The 26018-nt window shown below is 38.9% G+C and overlaps 2 protein-coding genes across 2 annotated transcripts in view; both read left to right on the top strand.

Annotated features, from left to right (window-relative positions):
• The first annotated feature begins 1196 nt into the window (after positions 1 to 1196).
• utp25 (UTP25 small subunit processor component) lies at positions 1197 to 7585 on the top strand. Its single transcript, XM_056760011.1, has 13 exons — positions 1197 to 1328; positions 1438 to 1477; positions 1697 to 1883; positions 2227 to 2544; positions 3114 to 3202; positions 3323 to 3521; positions 3645 to 3838; positions 4656 to 4872; positions 4966 to 5168; positions 5327 to 5509; positions 5701 to 5810; positions 6152 to 6397; positions 6530 to 7585. The coding sequence occupies exons 1-13, from the start codon at positions 1228 to 1230 to the stop codon at positions 6786 to 6788; spliced, it is 2346 nt and encodes a 781-aa protein (XP_056615989.1). The 5' UTR covers positions 1197 to 1227; the 3' UTR covers positions 6789 to 7585.
• Positions 7586 to 10919: 3334 nt separating this feature from the next.
• syt14a (synaptotagmin XIVa) overlaps positions 10920 to 26018 on the top strand; it is a 38576-nt gene continuing 23477 nt past the window's right edge. The window contains exons 1-2 of the mRNA XM_056761181.1: positions 10920 to 10932; positions 20461 to 20508. Coding sequence (XP_056617159.1) covers positions 10920 to 10932; positions 20461 to 20508 — 61 coding nt within the window. The remainder of the gene's footprint in view (positions 10933 to 20460; positions 20509 to 26018) is intronic.

The raw sequence follows: 26018 nt of genomic DNA on the forward strand, positions 1-26018 counted from the left end.
CTAATCACCAGTGGGGAATATGCTTTATAATCATAGACCACATGTTCTCAGAGGCTGGGGTGGTGGGGGTGCTCTCTGGGAGAATTAAATGAATAAATATATAAATAACTTTTAAAAACTGTCTCCGTATTTGGTAACCACACATCTGTTTTCATTGAACGTTATGGAACAATTTTCAATGATCAAATCAATTACATACATTCTTACACTGCGCTCCAGCCAAGATATTTTCGAGTACAGTCCAGTAAGTGCACATCAAACACCGGTTCTTCTGTGATTTTGATGAACAACCGATACGTCCGCTGCACCTGAAGGGCCGGTGAGATCCATTCCTACACGCCTGCGGTGTATGTAATTACTTAAAGCTGACTCTTCGGCTCACAGGGGAATGATAGAGCATGTCAAAGGCCCTGCTCATATCCTATGGCAGGGGAATCTACTAATGGAACAAAATGAACACCTCTAAATGAGGTCCGTTGAAAGGTAAACTGATGACATGACTCTTTCTGCTTTGACAGGTGCTGAAACCGAGGTGCATTCAGTGTATATATTTGCCAGTATTTTCCAAAATGTACACACCCTAATTTATAGAATAGCTCAAAGCTAAGAAAAATAGATGTAACTATGGGAACCTGCTTTTTGTAAGAGAATTAAAGAAGCTATTCTGGGCTCATTTCTCCCATCCATTCATGGTGGCTTTTTCTTTCCTATTTATCTATATAACATTTTTAACATTATATGCGAAAAAAATCAGATCAAGATTGTTTTAAACGGCAGTGGTGTATATGTGTTAAAAGTTTAATCTTTGTTTACATAAGTAGTTTAACTTTCAATTGTAAAAATATATCGGGACAGTTTTGACGAATACAATTGCTGTCCCTGTCGCTGTTTCCCGGTTGTTGCTAGAAGGGAGTAACGCCCGGAAGTGGTGCAAAATCTCGCCATATAATTACAATAAATTACATTAGCTAACACCTACACAAGCCCTAAACCTAACCTTACGATATTTAAAAATATATGAATTAACTGTTTTCAGCGTGACAAAAATGATGTGGTATTGAAATGCGCTTGCCCAGTGGAAGTATCTGTATCCCGTCTAGTCAAAACCCTTTCCCTGCGTCTCTGCTTCACTTACTCCTGGCCGATAGGTGGCGCAAGAGGTTTAGCAGGCGTGGATTTTTATCCACGAAGAAAAGATTAGTGTGGAGTACACACGTGTGTACAAAAATGGGCAGAAGAAAGAGAGGAAACGTAGAGGTTAGCAATTTAAATAAGAAACAGAAGAAACATCTTAAGGAGTATGGAGAACAGCATCCTTTTCATGATAAGTAAGTATTACGAACCGTTGTTTAGAACAATAAGAGGAGCAGTTAGCCTTACATGTGAGCTTCCAATTCAACAGCTAACGTTAAATTAATATTCTTCTGTCGTTCATAGTGTTGTGGACAGGCCCGAGGAAACTCAGATTTTGCGCTTGGTAAGTAGTAACAGGAGAGCAGTATGTTACAGTATGTTCAGTCGTGACATTAGTTATGGAGAAGTGAGGTGGAGAAGTGAGGTGCAGTTCACATAGCGGCCCCAGCAACCTCCTTCTGTACGGTTTTACATGCATTTGAACAGCTTGTTTTTGCTGTTTTTAGTTTTGCCATCTTTAGGAACCTTCCATGTGTTAAATAATTTTCTTTACTCTGACCAGCCCAAGAGCCATGCACAACACCCGGGACCCGAGTATGAGGAAGGCAGTGATGAAGAACAGCAGTCTGCGTATCAGAAACTGTTGTCCACGATGATCCAGGGTGTTGATGACAACAGTGAAGGTGAAGAAAGTGAAGTGGATGAGGATGAGGAAGAGGAAGAGGATGAAGTTCTAGAAGTTGATGAACGTAAGTCTACAGTCCCATTTCTATCAAAAATGAGAATCCCAAAAACGAATATTCTTTTATTATTTACTAGCCCCTGTTTGTTATTCCAAACCTGATTTTCTTTTCTTCTGCTGGATACAAAATAAGGCATGATGTAGTTTTCTATGTAGGAAAGGTTTGGAATGAAAAGTCATGTGAGCAAATGAAGGATTTCCAAGTGCGCTGGGAACCTTTCGAATTATTTTCATTTAGCAATCCAGTCCAATTTTGATGGTAGTTTAAAAAAAGTTACAAAGTGGTGTTTGTTGTTGTAAGTACTTGCAGAGTTGTTGTGCTGATTTTAAATGCCTCTTTTTGGTTCTAGCTGAAGGAGATGTGGAAGAAGACGAGAACGAAGAAGGTGATGAAGAAGATTTAGAGGAAGAAGAGGAGGATGAAGAAGATTTAGGGGAAGAGGAGGATGAAGAAGATTTAGAGGAAGAGGAGGATGAAGAAGATTTAGAGGAAGAGGATAAAGACTTACCCGATGATCCAGAAAATATAGAACAACCTGGACAAAAAGATGAAGAAGACACAGAGGAAATTACAGAGGGAGAGTTTACAGATAAGAAGAATGAAGCTGCATTCTGTTTAGAGAAAAACTTGCCTGCAGAGGGAGAGAATTTGGAAGAGCTGAAAGAGGGTGAGACATTATTTATGTTATATAAGTTATAATTTACCAGTGAACTTGAATTCTTACCTGAAATTATTAATGAATGTGTACCGTCTATTTAAATTGTGTTCTCAAACTTATTCCAAATTCATCACTAATAAGTACTTCAGGCACATTAAGAGGACGTAACAGCCACAAAGGGCACAGTCTGGAGCAACCATCTCAAAATAACTTGAAGGGATACTTTACCTTAAAATGAATATTCTGTCAGCATTTACTCACCTAAGAGTTGTTCCAAATCTGTATACATATCTTTGTTCTGATGAACACAGATAAAGATATTTGGAAGAATGCTTATAACCAGACAGATTTTGCACCCCCTCATTGACTACCATAGTAGGAAAAAAAATACAATGGTAGTCAAAAGTGCTCCAGAACTGTTAACTGTCCTACATTCTTCAAAATGTCTTCTTTTCTATTCAACCTACTATGGGTAAAACTCGAAGGTGAAGTATCCCTTGAGGTCTGAGACTGTTAATAGTCTCAACTGATGTATAGAAAATGTTTTTTTCTGCTTTCAAACTCATTTGTTCTTGTAGACATGTTTGTGGAGCACCAGGAGATAGAACTCAGTGAAGTAGAAGTGAGTCAAATCTCAGGGGGGTCAAAGGTCAAGACTCAGGTTAAGGTATGTTGTCAAATTCAAAACACATTGTTTTCAATTGATTTTGCCAGTTATTACATATATTTGTTAAAATCATATATTGTAGTTCACATATAAGGAGAGACAAACTCTTACTTTCTCCAGTGGCCAAAACTGGGCACTCTGCAGTGTGTGCATCCGCTGGAACGTTTCCCTGCTTTGGGACAGCCCTCCTCTGCTCCTGTGCCACCTATTCACAAAACCATCCAGGCCAATTGGCACTTGCTAAACCAGTCCTCCCAGTCTGGAAGTGGGGCTGTGCCGAATGTCACAGAGTTACAGAAGGAACTGCTTGGGCTCATGGGTATGTCAATAAACTTTAAATGTCATGTGTGCCTAGATAATTTAAAAGGACATTTAGCTGTTGTTTTTGTGTGTTTTGTCTCAGATAGTGTCTTTCATGCTTTTGCATAATTTGTTTTTGCAGGTACGTACAGGGATGTGTATTTTGCAAATACCACCCCCTTGATGGAGACTAAGGAAGTGCGGAGTGCCTACTGTCTTCATGTCCTGAACCACGTGTTAAAGGCCAACTCTCGTGTGCTCATAAATAATGCCAACTTGAAGGAAAATAAACATCCCGAAGAAGATTTTCGGGACCAGGGCATTACCAGACCAAAGGTACAAGTGGCTTTCATTGTGATTTATTTTTATAGAAAATAATCCATAAATGAAACCTGACTTTAAAGAGTACATGACTAGGGATTTTTAAGGTCCTACTTTGGTTTATGGAGTGTCCAGCAACATGTTTATGTACATAGGTGTAAACACACTATTTTTTGTAATATGTGGTTATTCTTAGCATATTTCTTGACTGACTCTCAAATGATTCATTCCGCAATTCATCTGTCTAATCCCCTCCTTTCCGCTAGCCTAGTCTGATGTGATTGATCAGTTGGTCTAATCTGCTTTGATTGGTCTACTGCGAATGACGCTCACGAGCTACAGTGTTTGGGGGAGAAGAGTGAAGTTTTCGTGGGCATTACTAGCAAAATGTAGTTGGGGACTATATATAGTGACGTAAATCTGCAGCAGTTCGTGAATCGTACTAGGGATGATTCGTTTGAGTTATTCAGAGTGGCCAATAATTTTATTCATTCACCTTCGGATTTAGAACTTTGCAGACTGCTTACTTTCAAAAAGGCAACATTACGCACTGCATGAAATGTCATTTTCATGATCTCCTGTTATGTACTCTTTAATACCCAGTGTATAATGATATATTTATTGATTTTAAATGCCGAATGGGTTAATCCTTGTTTGTCATGGCCTTGATGTTGATGACTGTAACGTGAAGATGTTAACCAATCAAATTAAATGAAAATCACTATTATGTTTACATTTGAAATGGACAACAATGAACTTGTTTTTAAGGAATAGCCACATACACCTGGGATTGCATTGTCTTCATCATTTAATTTTACCCATCCTCCTCAAGGTGTTGATTCTAGTGCCAATCAGAGATGGAGCATTGCGTGTGGTGCAGACCTTCATAACTCTAATGGAACCCAAAGGGAAGAAAATGGACGTGAGTAACAAGAAGAGATTCAAGGAAGAGTTTGGGGAAGAGCCAGACAACACACCATCCAAACTGCAGAGACCTGATGATTATCATGCCATCTTCTCTGGAAATGTGGACGACCACTTTAGGATAGGTACGATGAAATTTTTGGCCAAATGGTACTACCAAAACACTACTTTTGATTTGACATGTAACATTGGATTTTTTTCTCTCTTTGTTTTGACAGGTGTGTCTGTTATGAAACGCAGCATGTGTCTCTATTCTCCATTCTACTCCTCGGACATCATCATTGCATCTCCACTGGGTCTTCGAACCGTTCTGGGTGCCGCTGGTGAGAGCAAGAGAGATTTTGACTTTCTTTCCTCCATTGAGCTGCTTATTGTGGATCAGGCAGATGTGTTCCTTATGCAGAATTGGGAACATGTGCTGGTGAGTCTCTCAAAAAAACAGTTTCTGTTAGTCAGAGAAACAAATGGCCAAAGTTAAAGCTATTATAATAATAATTTGATATTTACATTTTACAATAAATTGAGGTCAAATCATTTGCTCAGATTCACGTTATCTTTTCTATATTATTTTTGTGGCAGCATGTTTTGAACCATGTGAATCGGCAGCCTCTGGACTCGCATGGAGTCGATTTTTCCCGTGTGCGTATGTGGAACCTAAACAACTGGGCAGCACACTACAGACAGACACTGGTGTTCAGTGCCATACAAGAACCCCAGATCACCAACATTCTTACCAAACACTGCCACAACTACAGGGGTCAGGTACACAGCAGATTGACTTAACTCCAATGTTGCCCATTTTATTTAGATCAAGCATTTTTTATTTACTGGAAATTCTGTGTAGGATTGAAAAGGTTTCTAATTTTTTTACATTATAGAATGACTAGTATTTTCAGATGGACATCATATTTAAACATGTAGTGGATGTGTTCTAATATTCTTATCTTTCTCAGGTGCATTGTAAAGCCATTCCAAAGGTGGGCTCAATCTGTCAGGTTCTGGTGCAGTTACCACATGTGTTCCAGATGTTCCACTCTGACAGCTTCATGGATCAGGATGCCAGGTCAGACTACTGCTGTTTTCATGTTTTGACACTAGAGGGCAACAGTCATCTGTCACAGTAAATTTCAACCAGTGGTTGGTGGAGTTCCAGATTATAAATTCAGAGAATTTCTATTTTTTATTTACGTATTACATAGCCACCAAATGCCATGTACAGCAAATTTCATACTTAAATGTAGTTTGGTTTAAAAATACAATATACGTTCCCACGGGAACCCTTTCCACTACTGCGCGTTCGAAATTTAGAACATATCCAGCATTATCAAAGAATATAGTTTAGATAATTTTGTAATGCCTATCTAAATTATTGAAGATGCATTTAAACTATCCATGATCCTTTAGGTTCCAGTTCTTTGTGGATAAGATTCTGCCACAGTACAAAGACTCTGTAATGTCCCACACTCTCATCTATGTGCCATCATACTTCGATTTTGTTCGTCTGCGGAACTATCTGAAGAAAAAGGACGTCAGTTTTGCGAGTATTAGCGAGTACTCGCAGAGATCAGAGGTCAATCGTGCACGCCATTACTTTCAAAAAGGAGAAAAACAGTTTCTGCTTTTCTCAGAAAGATTTCACTTCTACAAAAGGTATGTTTTTGCTAATGTGTTTGCAGTTGTGTTCTTGAAATGGCACCGTCATAATTAATGCTGATTGTTTATGTGTGTGTTTTAAAATTTGTTTAATTTACATTTGTGCATTTTTTATCTTAATTTCCTCAGGTACACTATTAAGGGAATCCTTAACCTGATCTTCTATGGGTTGCCTACATACCCTAATTTCTACAGTGAGGTGTGTAATATGCTTCAGGCTGGTGTTAGAGAGAGTGGCAGTTCTCCCAGCTTTACCTGCACAGCCTTGTACTCGCGATACGACACACATCGGCTGGCTGCCATCACAGGAGCTGATCGTGCTGCTCAGATGCTGCACTCCAAGAAGCCAGTCCACCTTTTCATCACAGGCGAGGAGAACAACACCTAAAAATGCCTAAAATCTGAACAAATGTGACACTTTGCCTCTCTGAACTCAATCTTTTATTGTACAGGAAACATTGAACCTGAAATCTTTTTGAAATTCAATTAAAATGCAGTGTGGCTGAATGGAAAAACCCAATTGTTTTTTTAAATGTTTTTTCTTATTATCCGCTCACCTTCCTTTGTGTCGTTCCAAACTAAGGTGCTGTTTACATGAAAAAGCAACCAGAATTTTGCACATTTATAGTATATACAACTATTAAAGTAAAGCCAGTGTTTTGACAGAATGCATTTTTTCCTTTGTTTGATGTATGATAAATGCAGTTTACAGAAGACAATTTCAATCCTGCTGCCTAATGTTTAAATTAGTAATATATATGATTTTCGAGGCTAGACATGTAATCAGTTTGTCTGTTCCCTGGGAATAGAACCCACAATCTTTGCACTGCTAATGCAGTGTTATATAGGAATTGGATTCATTTGATTTTATACTTCAATAATCACTTGTTTTAATAAGTGCGCATAAGATCCCTTCTAATCATTCAACTGCATCTTTGTTATCAGGAAAGCACAGGCTGTAACAGACCTAATCTGTATGAAAATTTAGTTTGAAGCATTTAAAAAATGTATCTTGTATGTCCCAAGTGATGAATAGAGATTTTCCCCTCCGATTTTCTGTTAGCAGGAAAATGGAGCAGCTGTCTGACAAACACACAGATGTGCACTGTCTCTGTCTTTAACACACACTGCATTCACATGTCATAAATAATGAAATAAATGAAGCTGTATGTGTGTTCGGTTAGACCAAGATCATCTGACTTTATCAAAACTCTTAATCTGATAGATCTCTTCTGTGAATTCCCAAATCTGGTAATCAAATATTTGGGAAAGTTCTTTTGTCTGCGGACCTCTATATTGGCAATATCACAAAGCAATAACCATGTTACCATTGCGTGCTAATATCCACCTGGTCAATTTGTCTAAAACTACATACCTGAGGACATCTTTTATTTTTGTTACATACATATATATATATATTTGGGCAAGGGCTTCATGGCAACTCGAAGTGCTTTGTGTACCAATTTCATCTAGTTGTATGTTATGAAATATTAAATGGTTTTCAGCTTGTGCTTAGTTGTTTTACCAGAGGCTGTGTTGCCGGGTGTGTGACGTGCAAGAGAAGTCTGCATATCCTTGTGTTAGTTTGATTTATATGTACACACCTCCCTCTCAGCATCAGAGCCCCCTAGGACCATTTGTTCCGGTCTGGATTTTATAGCCTTTAGGTTTCTGTTTGTGTTATGATCCGTATTGCATTTATATCATGAAATGCAACCACAACATTGTTTTAGAAAATGGCGGTCTTTGTGTTCCTTGTCACATTTGACATCAGTCATGATTTATAATCCATTCCATTGTGATTACTTTGCATATTATTGCATGTTATTTCAATTATAGACTGTTTATGAGAGTAAATAGATGATCTGTTACTAAAGGCCATATATGCAAATACATTGATCGGACCAGTAAAGGTGACCTCTCTTTCTCACTTTCTCTCACATCCTACTCTGTGTGTCCAACACTTGTGTCTATTGGAGTGTGGGTAGTCTGTTGCCTTGGAAACCCCTCTGTGCTCTCTTCCTGACTCCATTGTGTGTGCGTGTCTGGAGAGGAAGAGAGATTGTGAGAGCTCTGAACTGATTTTATAACTCTGCTCGTCAGATGGTATAGGTATCTAGAGCACCTTTTGTTTTTAGCTTTAATTTGACTGAAATTATTTTTGCCAAGCATGTCTACATTTTCAGGCCAAATAGTAGATAAACTGAAAAAGGAAAATTTATTTGTCATGTCTTGGTATTTAGGCATGTCAGATCATATGTTCTCTATTTCACACATTCATCATACAAGCCTTGTGTTTTTTGTCCAGAAAGTGAAGACTAGATGTTTCCTGTATTCAAAAGTGCATATAGAATATGGCTGTGCACAAACACTCAAGATTATTTTAGTATGACATCTTTAAATGTTTACCTAATCTCATTATCTGTATTATCTGACATCCAATCAGTTTTCCTCTTCATCTCTTCCTCCAGATACAGTAGAATCGAAAGGGTTAATTGATGTCTGAGTGTTTCTATGACAACACAGATAAGACTGATGAGCACAACAGTTTGGAAGAGCTTCTCAAATCAGAATCCATAAATAACCACACACAAGATAAACCAAAAGAGAAGAGAAGAGGTCAATTATTGATAAAGTGAATTCTGCACAGACATCTAAGATGTCACGGTCAGATAACCTCTCACTGAAGTGCTAGATTCTGACTAAAATAGATCTAAACAGTAATATTTTCTTTAGGAGCAAAGATCAAACCCTTAAATATTTTTGAATTCAAACTGATTTCTTTCTATTTTAGCAACTATAGTGTCCCTTGACACAAGCACTTCCTTTTTTTGTTTTTTTCACACTATGCACAAACAGCGCATTTAGTACTCGATTACAATGTTATGAAAACATTCAAAACTTTATGTGTGAAAGAAAAATGAAACAGAAAGTACTTCTGGACCAGTTTTGTTTAGGTAACATATATTTTTTCTTTTTTATGCTGTTGTTAAATGCCATAGAAAGGATAATGGCTCCATATAGCAGACATAGACCAGGAAATTAAATATCCTTAGATGGAGAGAGAGATTGATATACAAACTGTTATTTGTAGTATAATGGCATGTGTTTCTATTCAGCACAATTGATGCATGGCAACTGCTGTAACCATAGCTTTAGACGATAATGGCAACAGTTCTAATAACAGTCAAATATAGCGCATAATGTCTGATGATGTACTTGTTTGTGTTTCGTGCTTTTTATGTTTGACACTGAAAGGCCACATGATTTTCCAAATGTTTCAAGCTCTCTCTGTCTCTCGCCTGTGCACTATATGGCTTCCGGTACTTACTCATGAACTAATGACAAATCCCAATTGACAGGAAGCACACAGGCAATTCACGCAGAATAGTGGGAGGCTGAGTATTGCACATTGTGCAATTATCAGTGTTGAAATTGCATCATGTGATAATATGATAATATATCAAAGCTAAGCTCAATATTGTCTCTGAGGTGGATGTGATGAAATCAAATCTACAATTTTCAGAACTCCAGAAAGCTTGTTCAGTGTATGTGAGCCACTATTATTGAATTCCTTTTGAATGTGGGCTCTCAAAAGGTTACTCTCATTAGCTGTGATGCCTGCGGTAGTTATTAATTTTTAAATAGCCATGGTAGAACTGTTTGTAAAATGATTTAAACTATTGATACTGCTGATATTTCTTCCAAATTATAGCTATTTGGTCCATGCCCAAAGCAAAATTGTATTGTAGTTCTAAAGTTATATACTGTATGTTGCATCCAAATGATACACAGTTATTAAACTATTTTAAAATAAGTCTATTTATTAATAAGTCCCTTTAAAGTCTATAAGGTTTGTGACATTTAATTAAACTTCCCAGTTGTTATGTATGCTACTTTTCATATTAAAAATAAATGTTATGTTGTTAAATGTATATTTTTTATAAAACAATCAAAATCTATTCATTTTTATTCAAAACCATTTTCATTCAGTGGATGGTAACACTACAATAAGACTGCATGTGTTAACAATGAGTAATTTTTGACAATTTATTAATCCTTCTAAATGTCAATACAGTTCTTCATGTTAGCTCATGGTCCTTTAACTGATGTTAACGTTATATTTTAATAATCATTTCATAGTAAATGATGAAATAAACATGAACAGGGATTGATAAATGATGCGAAAGTATTCTTCGCCTTTAGTTAATTTTAGCAAATGCATTCACTAATTGTTAACAACTACAACATTATTGTGCAGCATAAATGACTTGGTAATTTGCACTAGTTACAATGCACCTTTGACAGCTGTCTTATATGTTACCCACAGCCCTCGTTGTTATTTGATAAAAGTTAATCAGCATCCTGCTAATCAAACAGCAGGAATCCGCCGCTGAGTTTTCTTGAATGCTGGATCGTACCATCTGTTGGCCGGCCCCTCTCATCCCCCTGCGCGCCGGAGCGGTCGAGCCCACCCCGTCTTAAGCGCTCGGCATGGTTCAGTCCAGACCAGAACATCATGGCGATAGATGGTGAGTAGGCCAATAACGCTCTCCTGCTTTCGCAAACTCACTTCTCTTTTCAGACCCCCATCGCTTAGCTGTACTTGCTTAAATGTGAGTGTTATTTCGCTGTCTGTGGCGTGGAATGTTTTTGTGATGATGACACACAGTGGAGGTAAAGTTTTTCTGGTGTGTAGTGTAGTATTAAGAGGAGTGATTGTGGTGCTGAAAGAACAGCTCCCGTACTGACGTTTCCCTAAGAACTGATGTCAGAATTACTTCAACTTGCGCGTCAATCACAGTAACTGAATGCTAAGCCTATCCAGTTAGAAAGAAATTCTTCTCGCAGTAAATCACTGCATCTGTTGCATTTGTTGTGTTTATAGTGAACTGCATTTGGGCTGTGGCATGGTGAGGAGGCTTGGGATGTATATGTAAGGTTCACGGAGTGAGACATTATCGCCGCTTGCAGCAGGGTCGAGACGATTCATTGAGAAATCCGGTAGTTTGTCTTTTCCATTAGACTGTTCCACAGGTTACTCAATGGAAGAAAAATAATCAAATGTTTGTTCCTGGTGTGTTATTTTGGGATAGCCTACTCATACAGGTGCTTAAAGTAGGGGAGTACAATAGTATTTTTGTTCCATTTTCCTTCATAACTCACAGACTACTTGAAATACACTGATTGAACATAGGTGCACTTATTAATAAAACAATGTTTATATTTTCACTAATAAGGACAAGACTTTAATATTAAACCAAATGCAAGAAGTCAAGAGTGTTACAATAGCGCCCTTGGTGGGGGCGATCGTAACAGTATTTGGGGGCAATTGTAGCAGCAGCATTGCAGCTCTATTCCAATCAGGATCAAATACATTTATGTGTCATGTACACTACTTTTCTAAACCCTACCAGAGTTGTCATGACAGAACTTCTTCACATTGGACCATGTGGCACGGGGGCCCTCGTAACACAATGTTACAATTGCCCCCGATGTTGCAGCCATAATAAAATTGTGTGTGCTAGCCAGCTGCACCTATTGTACCATAGATTGTTCATAATCATTTTTTATCAATAACCTAGAGATCAAATATCAGAAAATATTCTGGTGAGGTATAAAGATCTTGCATTTTTTCCACAGGCAGAGAGAGAATCCTACTGTGCATGTGCAGATTAAGTGTCATTACTGTAGATTGTTTCTGATTGGAGTGATTGAGTGTGTTACAATTGCCCCCCGTTACAATTGTCTCCCATACCGCTCGCATTATATTTAGCAAAGATATCCTCGCCTCTTCTTGGTTAATTTGCCTTATCCTTCATGAAAAATAAAAGACTATTATTTTCCTTCAAAGATGTGAAGAGTATATATATGTGTGATATAGTTGTATTTTGTTGTGTAAGACTTTTTTGTTGTATTTTATATTATCACTGATCTGGAGAACCGTTCTGTTTTTTCAAACCATCACTGTAGGCCAGCTCTAACACAGCCACCCACACACAGCCTCCATGCAAAAAAAAAAACTAGAATTAAAAACTGACAATATCTTAGTTTAGTTCTTTTGCAATGAACCGCTTAGGAGAGAGGAGATTTTGTTTTCATAAAATAATGAGGTGAGCTTGTATATTTGTAAACATGTCACACATCAACCATGCTATTTAAACTGTTAAAACAATCAAAATGGCAAAGCATCTTCAATATAAAATATAAAACAATTATGTTTGACAGGTCTCAATAATAAATATTCTTTCTAGGGTGTGTATCCGTTGCCATTATTAAGGAACCGGTTTAGAACATTTTCAAGTGAAAAGTCTGTTTATTTTATAAATGCATTTAGCAACCTACACAGACTCTTTGGTCGTATTTCTTAGAAAAACTGTACAAGTGTGTCACATTGATCACAGAATTTAATTTGAAAGGTACTGTTTAGTTTTTGGTTTACTGACACAGACAGTCCTTATCTCCCCTCCTCTCCCCCTTTCAGCTTTGGGCACAATGATTCCACATCTACTGTTTAAAGCACTTTACTACTGTTTTGCAAAGAATGAAACCTGAAATTATTTTGTCATGACAAAAAATAAGTGTTCTACACAAAAGAGTGGCATATCAAATAGGTTGTGAATTGCAGATAAGATAAAAAGATGAATAAGAGGCTGTTTGTCTTTTCATCTGCTGTCACTTCAGTGTATTTGTCCTAAAATGTCACATCCTTTCTGTTTGGTTCCTGTGAAACTCTTTAAAGAACAACCGAGCTGTTTGGTTTTTTACTCTTATGTGGCAAACATCTGGTGTTCAGTCGAGATATAGGTGTTTAGTGTGTTTAGTTACAGACTGTGAGGCTGTATGAGCTGAGTAAGTGCTTGTCAAGTACTTTACTGAATAAATGTTGTCTAATGAAGAGAACTTGATGGACAGGGTGATAGATATTGAAAGCATGGTGTATTATGTTAAAACACCACCTGGGCCATGGGTCTGAAATAAAGAATTTGGTTGAAATCATCACTTAAAAAATCGGCCATAGAAATCCATGCAAGTGCTGTCAGGTGAATTTCAAATCTGGATTTTGGTAATAGACTTTTAGGTCACGTGGAAATTATTTGTTATCTTTTTTATGCATATTTTGTATCTAGAAAAGGGACAGCTTAGAAAAGATTGAGAGGATTGGCATCTGTTGTTTCAAAGTATTTGGTTTTGCATTTTGTGTGTTGCCTTATTTGACCTGTAAATGAAAAAACAAGCATGTTTACCAGAGATGCTGTTTTAGAGCAGTGGCAACAGCTGAGACTCTTTAGCTCAATGGATAATCACATTAAACGGCTGCCATTTGCTTTCCTAACACCAGAGTAAGTACGTCAACCCAAACGCGATTTATTTATTAAAAGATGCGTATTTGAAGATTCCCAAGATTTTCTGGTATCGTCTCTTCTGCAGAGGCTTTCTCATATTTTGCTGTTTAATCTATTGTTGAATGTGCAGTGATGCTGGTCCCATAAGTAACCGAAGCATTAATAATAGAGTTACTTCCATTCACTTCTTTCGATTTACTTTCTGGGTTACTGTTTTCTCACAGGGGAGCTGATTCACTGGATGGTTGATCTCTGAACTTTAAAGTCAGTAGATCCAGTCCAGGAGAAGGAATGATGTCTTTAGATCAAAGGTCTGCAAAATTAGTCATTGCACCGATTACTCACGAAAGAGCACCGTGTCAATACCCCTTGACTAAAAGTAATGAGGATGGATGAGTGGATCAGCATTGCATGTGATGGGAATAGCAGTAGCAGCACTTTGCAGCATACAACATACTTAACCCCAACCATTTACAGGATATGATGTCACAAAGAAAGATCTATTGTGGAATTGGAAGTATCTAAAAAAAAATGACAACCGAGAAACCTCTTAAAAGATAATGACGCCATGGCCTGCTGTGTTGTTCATCTTCAACTTTTGACTGTAAACAAACATTTACATGCAACCCACATGCAGATATGCAGAATGTATTCGTGACTCAGATCAGTTAAGTTTTCAAGACTCAGTTTAGACTGCAAAAAACAGCAACAGCCACCCCAAGCGCCTGAATACAGAGTCGACGAAGTCCCAACAGAGTCTAGTCACCAAAACACACCCACAGAGCCCACTCTCTCCCAGAGGCTGTGGGCGACTCCAGGCAGTAGAGGTACAGGGTCGTAATTGCTGTGCGTAGCATGTTTATCTTCTGGGCGCTGGAAGAGTTAGCTCTATACACATTTTGTTATGAAGAAAACAAACACAAGGAATTTAAGTATTACTGCTTTATTCTCCAGATTGGCTAAGTTCTGATTTCAAAATCTGTGTGACAACAAGTTGATTTCAGTGTTATTCAATCCAGCTGTGCTTGACATCTGATTTAAAAGTCTCCTTAAGAACGTTAGCAGCCTGGAGGAGCCGTTGAAATAAAGCATATGCCAGCAATCAGAATCTTCTCTGTAATTGCTTTGGGACTTGTGATCTAGTGCAGATTTTGAAACTTGTTTGCAAATGCCCATTAGCTTTGATGTGCCTTGACTTAAATTGCTTCTTTCACTCTCCCCACATGTCCCTAGAGTAAGTGAGCGAGTGAGCTGGCAGAGTAAAAGAGAGAAATGTAGACTGTAGTGAACAGGATCCCCCTTAGAGGGCCAAACTGTTAATTGCAGCGTTGTGTGTCAGACTGATAATGTGTGTGCGGGAGAGAGAGAACAAATCTCTCTTGGGTTAAGTTGTCTCTTCAGTCTGGTATCAGTCTGGGTCACAGTTAGTCAAAACAGTTACATGTAACTGATACAAAACCAGACTGGTTGCAGAACCTGCTCTAGAACCCTAAGCTCAACACCCAGAGAAGAACAAAATATTGTGGAGTGGTGTGGCCAAATGGTTGTAAATCTTGGCTCTATGCACAATCTCAGGCAATCAAAAGGCGTTAAATGTATGGATTTACATGGTTGCTTTTGTTTTAAGTGTGCTGAAAGATGTTCTGTAAAAGCCTAAATTGTTCAATTTATTACATCAAGAAATGAATAATAATCAAACGTCCCCTTTAGATGCCATTAAGGCTACAGAACAATAGCAACACTTGACCCATGTACATATATGGCAGTTTCTGATTCTCTGAAAGCTGTGATCACACTGAAAAATGGGGTCTGGAAGAACGGTAATTGTCCTTATGAATCAGCCCTAATGATTCTTTAATGGAGTTGGCTGAGATTTTAACTGTTGGCTGATGGAGTTCATATTAAATTACACTGTGCCAAACCCTCAGCCATTGTCTTTCCAATGCATGTGTGTTTAGTATTTTTTACGAAGCATTTACAAAGGCTTGTTTAGTAATGATTAGTAGCATTTAAATGCCCTAAAATGAATCTTTAACGACTGTTAAATAAATAGTTGCAGGTTATTTCTGTCTCGAGGTGTTACAGTTATGTCACACAGTATTCTGTGGGTTATAATGGCTCAGCTTGTTCGCCACACATCAAACACTTTGTAAACCCTAAAAATGATGTGTTGATTGGTGTCTATCATCTATTGAACTACAACACTTTTGCTCGGATTTTGCCTAGATTTTCAGTCTGGACCTGTTGCAGAAAGTTTACGCTAGTCTGCAGATTTTGTGGCGTTGTGTGTGATGCCCTGTTTTTCTATGCAAGTCTGCAAATGTTCGATGTCTAGTTTTTTAAAAATCTGTTGAGTCATGTAGAGTATTCCAGCCTTAAGTGTTATTCACGATTTAGAGGTAAAGTTTCTTCTTCTTTCTTACGTTTTAAATATTTCAGCATTGTATTTTGTCATCTTTGACCTTTTTCTTCTCCTTGTTTCTTTCTGTATTAAATCATTTTAGTGGTAGACATGTCCGCTATCCAGAAACAATTGCCAGTTGTGGCTTCACATTTCTGTTGTTGCTCAAGTATTGTATAATCCCTCCCGACCTAACCCTGTCAGGATTACACTGATATACAGTACACTACAGCATGTGGATGTCCCATTCTAATTGACCGGCTTGCCTATTTTAGTAATATCTGTTGATAACAGGTGCCTGAAATCATCTTCTAAACTATAAATGAACTTCATAAATTCCTCAGAATATTTTCTGAAGAGAGGGAAAATTCCTTAATAAAACTAGGACATCTTAATAAATACGGAATGGAATGGAAGGAAGGAAAAACAAAGGGCTTTGGCCCTGAATCCTCACCTTGACTTATTCTACTTACTTTATTTACAGACTCCTTGTCAGTCACACAGAAACCTCATGACTGAATCAGAACGAACCACTGGACCAAAACGTAAGATACTGTAGGTTGTCTAACAAATACAGACATCGATAATAGTCAAACTTCCCCTTTAGATGTCATTATGGCTGCAAAACAATAACAACATATGACCCATGTACATCTATGGCAGTTTCTTATACTCTGAAAGCTGTGATCACTCTGAAAAATGGGATCTGGAAGAATGGTAATTGTCCTTATGAATCAGCCCTAATGATTCTTTAATGGAGTTGGCTGAGATTTTAACTGTTGGCTGATGGAGTTCATATTAAATTGCAGTGTGCCAAACCCCCACTTCCAATGCATGTGTGTTTAGTAGTTTACAAAGCATTTACATTAAATACTTGTTTAGTAATGATTAATAGCATTTTAATGCCCAAAATCGAATCTTTAATGACTGTAAAATAAATTGTTGCAGGTTCTTTTCTGTCTTGAGGTGTTACAGTTATCTCACACAGTATTCTGTGGGTAATAATGGCTAGGCTTGTTCGCCACACATGCAACGCTTTGTAAACCCTAAAAATAATGTGTTGAGTGGACATCTATTGAACTCTACATCACATTCCCAGAGATAATAGATTTAGTCTTTTACTAACACACACACACACACGCTCCTATACTCACTGTACATGTGATAATCACACTCAGACCTTTAAATGAGGTTAGCACATGTTTGTAATGGCTGGAATTCACTACAAGACTTTTGCTGAGATTTTCAGTCTGGACTTGTTACAGAAAGTCTGCGCTAGTCTGCAGATTTTATCGTGTAGTGTGTGATGCCCTGTTTTTCTCCGCAAACTTTCAAAAAGTCTGCAAGCGTGTGATGTCTAGTTTTAAAAATCTGTTCAAATTTGAAAAGCAGTGTAGTGTCTTCTAATTGTCCGGCTTGTCAATTACTGCTAATAACAGATGCCTGAAATCATCTCCTAAATTAGAAATAAGCTTTATAAATTCCCGAGAATAAACCTTTATAAATCTAGGACATCTTAATAAATACAAAACAGCCTTGGAGGGGATGCTGAGTGAACAAAAGACAGGGAAGGAAGGAAAACAAAGGGCTTTGCCCTGAATCCTCACCTTGACTTAGTTTACTTACTTTATTTACAGACTCCCCATCAGTCACACAGGTCCCTCATGACTGAATCAGAACGAACCGCTGGAGCAAAATTTAAGGTACTGTAGGTTGTCTAACAATTACAGACATTGACAAATGCACATTAGAATGTAAACATGCTCTGGAATAAATATCTAAAAACTGCGAAGAAGTTAATAAGGTCGGATTGAAGCTTGTGATTTTTAAGCCTCTCTTGCTATCCTTTGTGCACAACGCAGTATAAACATATTTTTTCTATGATATCTTAAATTGTGTGTGGGAGAGACTTAAGGAGCTGTTAGATCTTAGTAATGTCATTTCATTCTGCTTTATACACAATTCTGCTTCAACTATAACTCTCTGACTCATTCTCTGTAGGCTGCGTCTTGGTTTAAAGTACGTTTTTAAAGACTTCATTTAAATATCAACAGGCTGGTAATTTTATCATTCTTGTGTCTAGTTAGTGTCTAGAATATTGAATAATTTTATATTCAAGGGTAGTGGTTGAACAGGATGAATGTTTTACTGTAACTTACTGTGATTGAAATCAGTTATGGGCACTCTGTCTGACCTCAGAAGTTCTCAGCTATGCAGTGAGCAGTAATCTAGATGCTAATTACTGTTAGAATCATTTTAATGGATTACTGTAAACATGCTTTTTCATTACCATAGAGAGATCCCTATTCTGAAATTTGGTCCAAGATGTAATTTGACCGTCTCCACATCACCGATGGCTATGGTTCTCTGGGGTTACAGGTTGACAGCACACATTAAGAATGCATAAACTGACATTCTTGGCTGCTCATGTCTCTCTCCTTCAGAATGACCTTCATTCATCTTCCCAAACAACCTCAGCAGGGAACCCCCACACATGCTAAAGGTCAAAGGTGTTTGATTAATCAAAGATTCCCATTTTCCACTCTAATCAGATTTAAAGCATCTTATTATCTTTATTCATTATTATTACTTTATATGCTACCACAGGATGCATGTTGCATACCGACCATACACATTAAAATGCTTTGTTTTACATTATTTGAAAAAACATGTTGGGTGATAAGAGGCATGACGTTCAGTCAAGACTCTTGAATTGAAGGACCTCGTAATCTGCTGTACGTTTGTTTGTTTGAGATGCACATGAGTTATAATGGGCTCGAATGGGGCAATTTAAGGAGGGAGTACACGGTGCGAAATCTGATGATCGGAAGATCACTGAGAAGTGTACGGAGGCAGTGATACATGACACGATTGTACGACCTGCCGATTTCCCAAGAAATCGCACGAAGTTCCTCGCCAAAAACACGGAGTCAGAAGAAGAGATTGCTTTCTTTGTGGCAGCAATGGCTTGCGAAAGAATAAAAAAGTTAAGAAAAAAACGGCATGGCAATGAATTTGGTTGAAAAGCAGAGAACAGCATGGACTTTCTGTTTTTCAAAGACAACTTGAGGTAATAACGTATCGGTTCGTGCATGTTTTGATGTGGTCATTGAAGATAACATATCAATCGTTGCGTGTCATGCTAATTTGCGCAAATAGTAACTCCTGATTGGATGATTTCAGATAGATCAACAAATCTGCTCGTTCAACAGCATACATGTCGCGCTTTCAATGCAACAGCTCCAGAACTTTTTAAACATGTTTAAAATGATCGGGAGGTCGGGAAGTGATCTTAAGGCACTCTGCTCGGCTCGTAATTCCTAGCACAAGATACGAGCCGCGACCATACGAATATCAAAGATCTTCTCACGATTGGAAAAAATCTCATATGATGGCGAAAAATGCACCGTGTGTGCCCGCCTTTAGTCTAAGGAGGTCAAAAATTCCAGATCACGGTTCATATCTTCAAACAGTATTAATAATATGAACCTCTTATAAAGCACCCCTATTTTGAGCATTTCATTGATTGCAAAAAACTTCTATTTGCTGCTTTCTATTGCATTAGTGTGTTTCAGCTTTGACGATATTTCTAACCTGAATGACTCTAGCACACACCTGAGCACTTCACAGTAGCTATGAAGTGTAAAGTGAGCTGTCGCGTTGAGGCGATCTCTGAGTTTCGACTGTATTCAGTTCAGATTAACCTTTGAAATGTGATTTAGGAGAGCACAGGAGAAGGAAGCTGGTAGATTTCCAGTGGGGTGATGTAAATCAAATACTGGAGTAGACATTGGAGGTTTGTTTAAGGAAAGATGCCAGGTGCAGCTGTGTTTGATGAGTGCAGGGTGATAGTATTTCAAGTGCTACATTAAAACCTTAACATTTGATGTAATTTGTTGATTTCAATACATTTTAATTATGTATATTTTAGTCTCAAGTATTGGCACAGCTATGCAGGAGGCATTGGCGAACACATTTTCAAGCATTCATATCTGTTGTTTGTTTCTCTTCTTTATATAATTCTTTGGGTAGCCAAGTGTATTTTTATTTGTGCAAGGTATGTTTATATAAAACGCTGTGGCCCGCATATCCTAATTCCACATCACACAATATTACAACATCTCTACAATGCTGTTTCAATGTTACATCATTCTTCTTTTAAATCATTTGCTTGATATATAAAATCCTGTGATGGAGTCTCCAACTGATGTGTCTGTGTCATGTGCATCAGTGCATTTGCGTCTCTGTGTTTAATGCCTTGTTTTGTGTGACTACTGTATTGTTTGTCATTAAAGGTTGCTTTGTTTTTCCAGGTGGAGAGCGGAATTGTGGAGTACATGAGCTTATCTGCATCAGAAAAGGTAAGCGGCCAGTTTAAACGTAAAATGGCTGCCACCTGTCTGGCACTGATGCTTTGAGGCCAAGACATCTTGGCCTTTTATGCCTTCCATTCTGAAAGATACTATTTTGATCATCGTTCAGCATGTTCATGATTGTTCAGGTCTATTAGTCTTCAGTTTAGTGTGTTTGTGTGTCGTCTTGTATGTTCTTATCTGTTAGTTTAACTCTCACTCATCATTTTGCCATATGTTCTTTTAGTGTCTAAATGTGTTTTTTATGTTTGTATCACAGTGTAACTCTCACAGTCTCTTTTTGTGAAATTGGGCGTGGGATATGTCATTTCAAAAAGACAAAACTTAGTAAGTTGTTGAACTAGCTTTTTCAAAGGGCTGAAAGAGTGCAATTCCATAACGCGCTGTGAAAAGCTCTGTGAATAGTATAGGATATAGCTTGTGTGTTTGTTGAGTAAGTAAATATTTGAGTGAACCGATTCAAGTAAGATTGTTGAGTAAGTGAAGCTTAACAGTCTTTCTGAGCTAGCCACGGCCTGTGTGCGTGTGTGCACTTTATTTCACATTCTTCAGGCACGGTCTGTCCACTGTCAGTCAAACTCATACACATTTGCTGACAGAACGTTTCTTGCTATAGCTCATGTCTGTGATAGAAAATAGCAGCTCTGTCTCAAAACAAAACTGAGATAAAGGCATGAGATGAAATCAGACAATCAAACTGTTTAATTTTTATGGAAAAATACCGGCAGCTGTGGTTGCCAGTAAAATTCCGTAAAAAATACAGGAGAAGAATGTAAACAGTCTTGCAGTTTAAAACTTCAGGGCACAAACTTCAAGCTGTGAATGAACTTAATACATTTTAGTATTTTATATCAACAGCATTTCTTTATAGAAAATGAAAACTTGGTCCAAATGCATAAAAGTGATAACATTACATTAACTTAATTTATTTCTTTGTAATTCATTATTAAAGTCACTTTTAAACAAAGCAACATGCAGCATGACATCAGAATATCTTTACCTGACCGTGAGTTAAACACAGACTCCACTCTTCAGCTTAGTGGTGACACACAAACATTTAATATCAGAAAAGAAAAGAGAAAATACAAATTCCGTAGTTTTTACGGAAAAATACCGGCAGCTGTGGTTGCCAGCAAACTACCGTAAAATTACGGGAACATCCTGTTTTTATTCATCCAATCAATTCACAGTGGAAAACATGAGCCACACCCACTATTCATCTTGTCAATACGTCATAATACTGAAGACGATCATCACTTCTGCTTCACAGGGACTGCAGCATAACAGCCATGACTTGATGATTTATTGGTTTATTTAAAGTCACCGTTTTTGTGATCAGGGTTTGCTTTAGTTGCCATCTTTCAGCCGCCATAAATAAGTTTCCAGTTTTCTTTGTCCTGCTATGACATTGTTTTATATAAAGCATAGTTTTGTAGCAAATCAAATGAAAGTGTGATTAGGTATTTACTAAATCTTTATCTGTGATGTTGTTTTATTACTTATTGTATTTTTTTGTTACAAACGCCTCAATGAATTTACTTTTAAAATTCACATTTCATGCAACAATCAATCTTATTTTTGAACCATTAAAAAGCTGGCATTTGGTTTTTGACTCAGACATCAGGAATCAGTGTATGAATCTCAACAGTGGTGACTAACAAATGAAAATCTTACAGCCGCAATGCATGCTGGGAGTCATTGAAGAGTTTTGTGCTTTGATGATACCCAGAATGCATTGCGTTTATCTTTAGAGGTTTTTTTTCTGTTGTCTCCATTGTTGAGACAAACTGTTATATTCTAGATATCTGCTAGAACATTTATGTTAGATGTGCTGTTAAAGACATTCAGTATATTAATTAATTTCATTCAATATCATAAAATGAGGACAACAAGTAACTTTAAAGCACTACCTAAACTCTTGAACATGTACTTACTCATGTAAGTCAGTGTGTTTCAACTCATAGATGTCAATACTGGGCAAAGACTTCTTCCCATGAAAGCAAAGGGTCAAGACCACAACTAAAGCAAACACTAATCACCATAATGGTGACTCAACAAAACCATCAACATGTAAACTTGTGTTAATTTTCAATTAGAACTTTTGTAGACGTGCAACAGAAATAAAGTGACAGTGGTTTCTGTAAGTGAAGGTGATAAAAGTGTTTGTGGAGTTGAAAAAAAACTCCTTGTGAAAACTTTGGAATTTCACTGTTCATTTCCCAGAGAATTTGACAATGTTATCCGTATTTCTATGGATGTTTTCTGATAACAGGTTTTTTGTGTGAAAACAACAGAATTTTACTGTTAATTTCAAAGGCATTTTTTACAGTGTAGGCTAACTATGTCTTTAGAGTTGTATTAAGAACTTACATAATGAAGCGATATGTTTTTTTAACTTAGAATGAGCTACTTCTATCTACATAAGCTGCGGGTCTTGTTGTTTCTACAGTAGCCCTAAATGGACAAACTGCTCTATAAAGCGCATATATGTTATCTCCTTTGGCAAAGAAGCAAAAACGTGACGACAACTTAGTTCTGTGTCAGCCACCGTTGTGCTTCTAAAGGGAGGGTGGAGTGAACCATTGGTTGCTATTTGCAATCTCACCCATAGATGCCGCTAAATTTCATACACTGGACATTTCAAAGTGTAGTAATAATGTATCTTACATATATTGATTACCATTTATTATAATTTTACTACAGATATCACAGTTAAACTATGTTGTTGTAAAACAAATAGAAATATTTACTTAAACCACGGTTCAAGCTATATGACAATTCAGGTTCACAACAAATCATGTATTGTATTGTACATTTAAGTATTTGACTACACCTTTAAAGTCACCATTAGTTGCTATGTGTCCGAGAGTTTTGTTTAGAGAGGCTGCCAATGCTGCCCCTTCAAAACTGTTGCCAGCACCCATGAGAATGTCGAAATCTATCCCCCTTTAAATCTTTATACTGTGAATTTCTCTGGAATACTTGGTTTGGTTTTATCAGCTAGCCTAGTAGTTGACCAGCCCAACGGGAAAAGTCTCAGTGCTATACTGTATGTTTGTTTCTTTAGATTATATTTTAACATTTATTTGTGAGAGCATTATGACTGAGGGCGTGTGCGTGGGCCCATAAGAGGACTTCTGATCTGTTATGTGGGAGTTTACAACGGTGCAGTGTGTTTTGTGAGCGTGTTTGTGTCTGTAGTATTTTGTAATTCAGAGGTGTCTGAGCATCCTGACATGCTTTTTACCTGTTTCTATGACAACAGAACCAACCAACAGTTTCCAAGGAGCCGGAAGGCACTTTCAGTGATTAATAGCGTGATAACGGTTTATCATAAAAGCGATTATTATTTTTATGACCTCATAGAACACCACAGGGACTTCACACTAAGGATGTAATTTTGCAATTATGCATTTTTGTATGCATAACTTTTTGTGGGTGGGAGATTTTTGTGCAGATATTGAGATAGACCGTCTCACAGAAACTAATGGTGGCATCAGATGCTACATTTAGGTTAATCTGACATTAAGTACTTAAATGTGTCCATGTGGAAGTTTACTCTGTATTGGAGAACGTCTTGGTTACGTATGTAACCTCAGTTCCCTGATGGAGGGAACGAGACGTTGTGTCGAGAACGACAGATGGGGTTCGCCCTTGAGAACCAATCAACTCTGACTACTATAGAAAAGGCCAATGAAATTTGGCGAATGCAATTTGCATGCCGGGCTCCGCCCCCGGAAATCCGGTATAAAAGGAGGCCGGCGTGCAGCATTCACTTACCTTTGTTCTGAAGAGCCTGAGACCTCTCAAACTGCAGCAGAATACGATACGTGTTCGTGGCATAAGGGACACAACGTCTCGTTCCCTCCATCAGGGAACTGAGGTTACATACGTAACCAAGACGTTCCCTTTCTGTCGGTCTCTCGACGTTGTGTCGAGAACAACAGATGGGGTTGCCTATGGAAAACGCCACAACGCTGTATCGCGTCACAATCTCTAGCGAAGCGACGGTAACAAGCCTGGGCGTGTCATCTCGAAGCTTTCGTGAGACTGTAACCTTCCAGTGTGGTGGTCGGGGGGTTCCAGAGCTTTCTTGGAGAAAGATGGGTACAGCCCTGACCGGTAACTTTCACGGACGGGGCCTTAGCTCTCTATAGGCGAGAGGCCATCCAGATCAGTTTACACCGGGTAAGCGCGACTCTTAATCAGAGAAGCGCTACAGAGGCCACCTCCTACCCGTGGGGAGGAATATGGTGGATATAGGTATGGTCTCGTCCTTGGAGGAGAACGCATGGAACGTGCGGACTGAGTAGTTAACCGCGAGGTGGAGGCCCACCTGGGGAAGCTCATGGGTTACCAGGAGTGGGAACCATTCTCATGAGGATACATCAGACGGAACAGCCCACGGAGGGGGTGTTACAGACGTCCGGTAGCACTAGGTCCGGTTAGAGCTATCTGTGATAGCTCACATGGTATCCCGGCCTAAGGGGGAAGGCTGCTCTGCCCAGCCAGCCCCCAGGGGGTGCTTGTTTGGTGATGGATGGAATGCCTATTCTTAACCAGTGTCTGGGTAAGAAGGGAGGCTGGTGAGGTACCAGTTTCTTAGCGATGTGTTCGGGTAAGAAGAAAAGGTAAATAGCACACTGACCCAACCTGTTAGAGGGTGGAAAGGTGCTTTCGCAGGCATACGCCCCCCCGGATGCCAGTCCTACATGTCGCCACGCAGGACGTGGGCTGACACCGGGTTTACGCGAAGGTTGTTAACCCTTGCGAAGGTGTTTGGGCATAGCCCAACCCGCAGCTCTACAGATGTCTGCTAGAGAGGCGCTTCTGCCAGTGTCCAGGAGGTGGCTAAACTCCGTGTGGAGTGAGCCCTCACTGCCAATGGGCATGGGAGATTCTGAGATCGGAATGCCGTCGTAACGGCGTCCACGACCCAGTGCGCCAGCCTCTGTTTGGAGACAGCCTTCCCCTTCTGCTGTCCTCCAACAGACACGGAGCTGGTCAGAGCTTCAGAGCTCTGCGTGCGGTCCAGTACGTACTGGACACAACACTAATCGGGTTGGGTCTTCCTCCCCTATGGGGAGCGCCTGCAAGTTCACCACTTGGCCCCGGAGGGAGTAGTGGGAACTTCTTGGGCACGCATCCGGGCCTGGGTCTCAAGATAACGTGAGAGTTTCCAGGGCCGAGTTTAAGGCAATCCAGGGACACGGAGGATGCTCGGTGGTCCCCTACCCTCTTGAAAGAAGTGAGCGCCGTCAGGAGGGCCGTCTTACTCTATGAGGAAGATCGGAACCTCCGAGGGGCTCTTTGGGGGGCCCTGAGGCTCCCCAGGACCACTTAGGGTCCCAAGAGGGTATGGAGCGGAGATGAGGCGGATTCCGCCCTCTCGCTGCTTAGGAACCTGGTGACCAGGTCGTGTTGCCCTAGAAACTTTCCACCGACTGAGTCGTGATGAGTGGCAATAGCGACTACATACACTTTCAGTGTGGAAGGGA

The sequence above is a fragment of the Triplophysa dalaica genome, chromosome 11 (assembly GCF_015846415.1).
Source record: "Triplophysa dalaica isolate WHDGS20190420 chromosome 11, ASM1584641v1, whole genome shotgun sequence".
NCBI lineage: Eukaryota > Metazoa > Chordata > Actinopteri > Cypriniformes > Nemacheilidae > Triplophysa > Triplophysa dalaica.

Excerpts from the sequence above, each read along its gene's own strand:
- utp25 (XM_056760011.1), top strand. The coding sequence starts at position 1,228 with ATGGGCAGAAGAAAGAGAGGAAACGTAGAGGTTAGCAATTTAAATAAG. Across the intron at positions 3,203-3,322 it reads AGGTCAAGACTCAGGTTAAG|TGGCCAAAACTGGGCACTCT; the intron begins GTATGTTGTCAA and ends TACTTTCTCCAG. Across the intron at positions 5,510-5,700 it reads GCCACAACTACAGGGGTCAG|GTGCATTGTAAAGCCATTCC; the intron begins GTACACAGCAGA and ends TATCTTTCTCAG.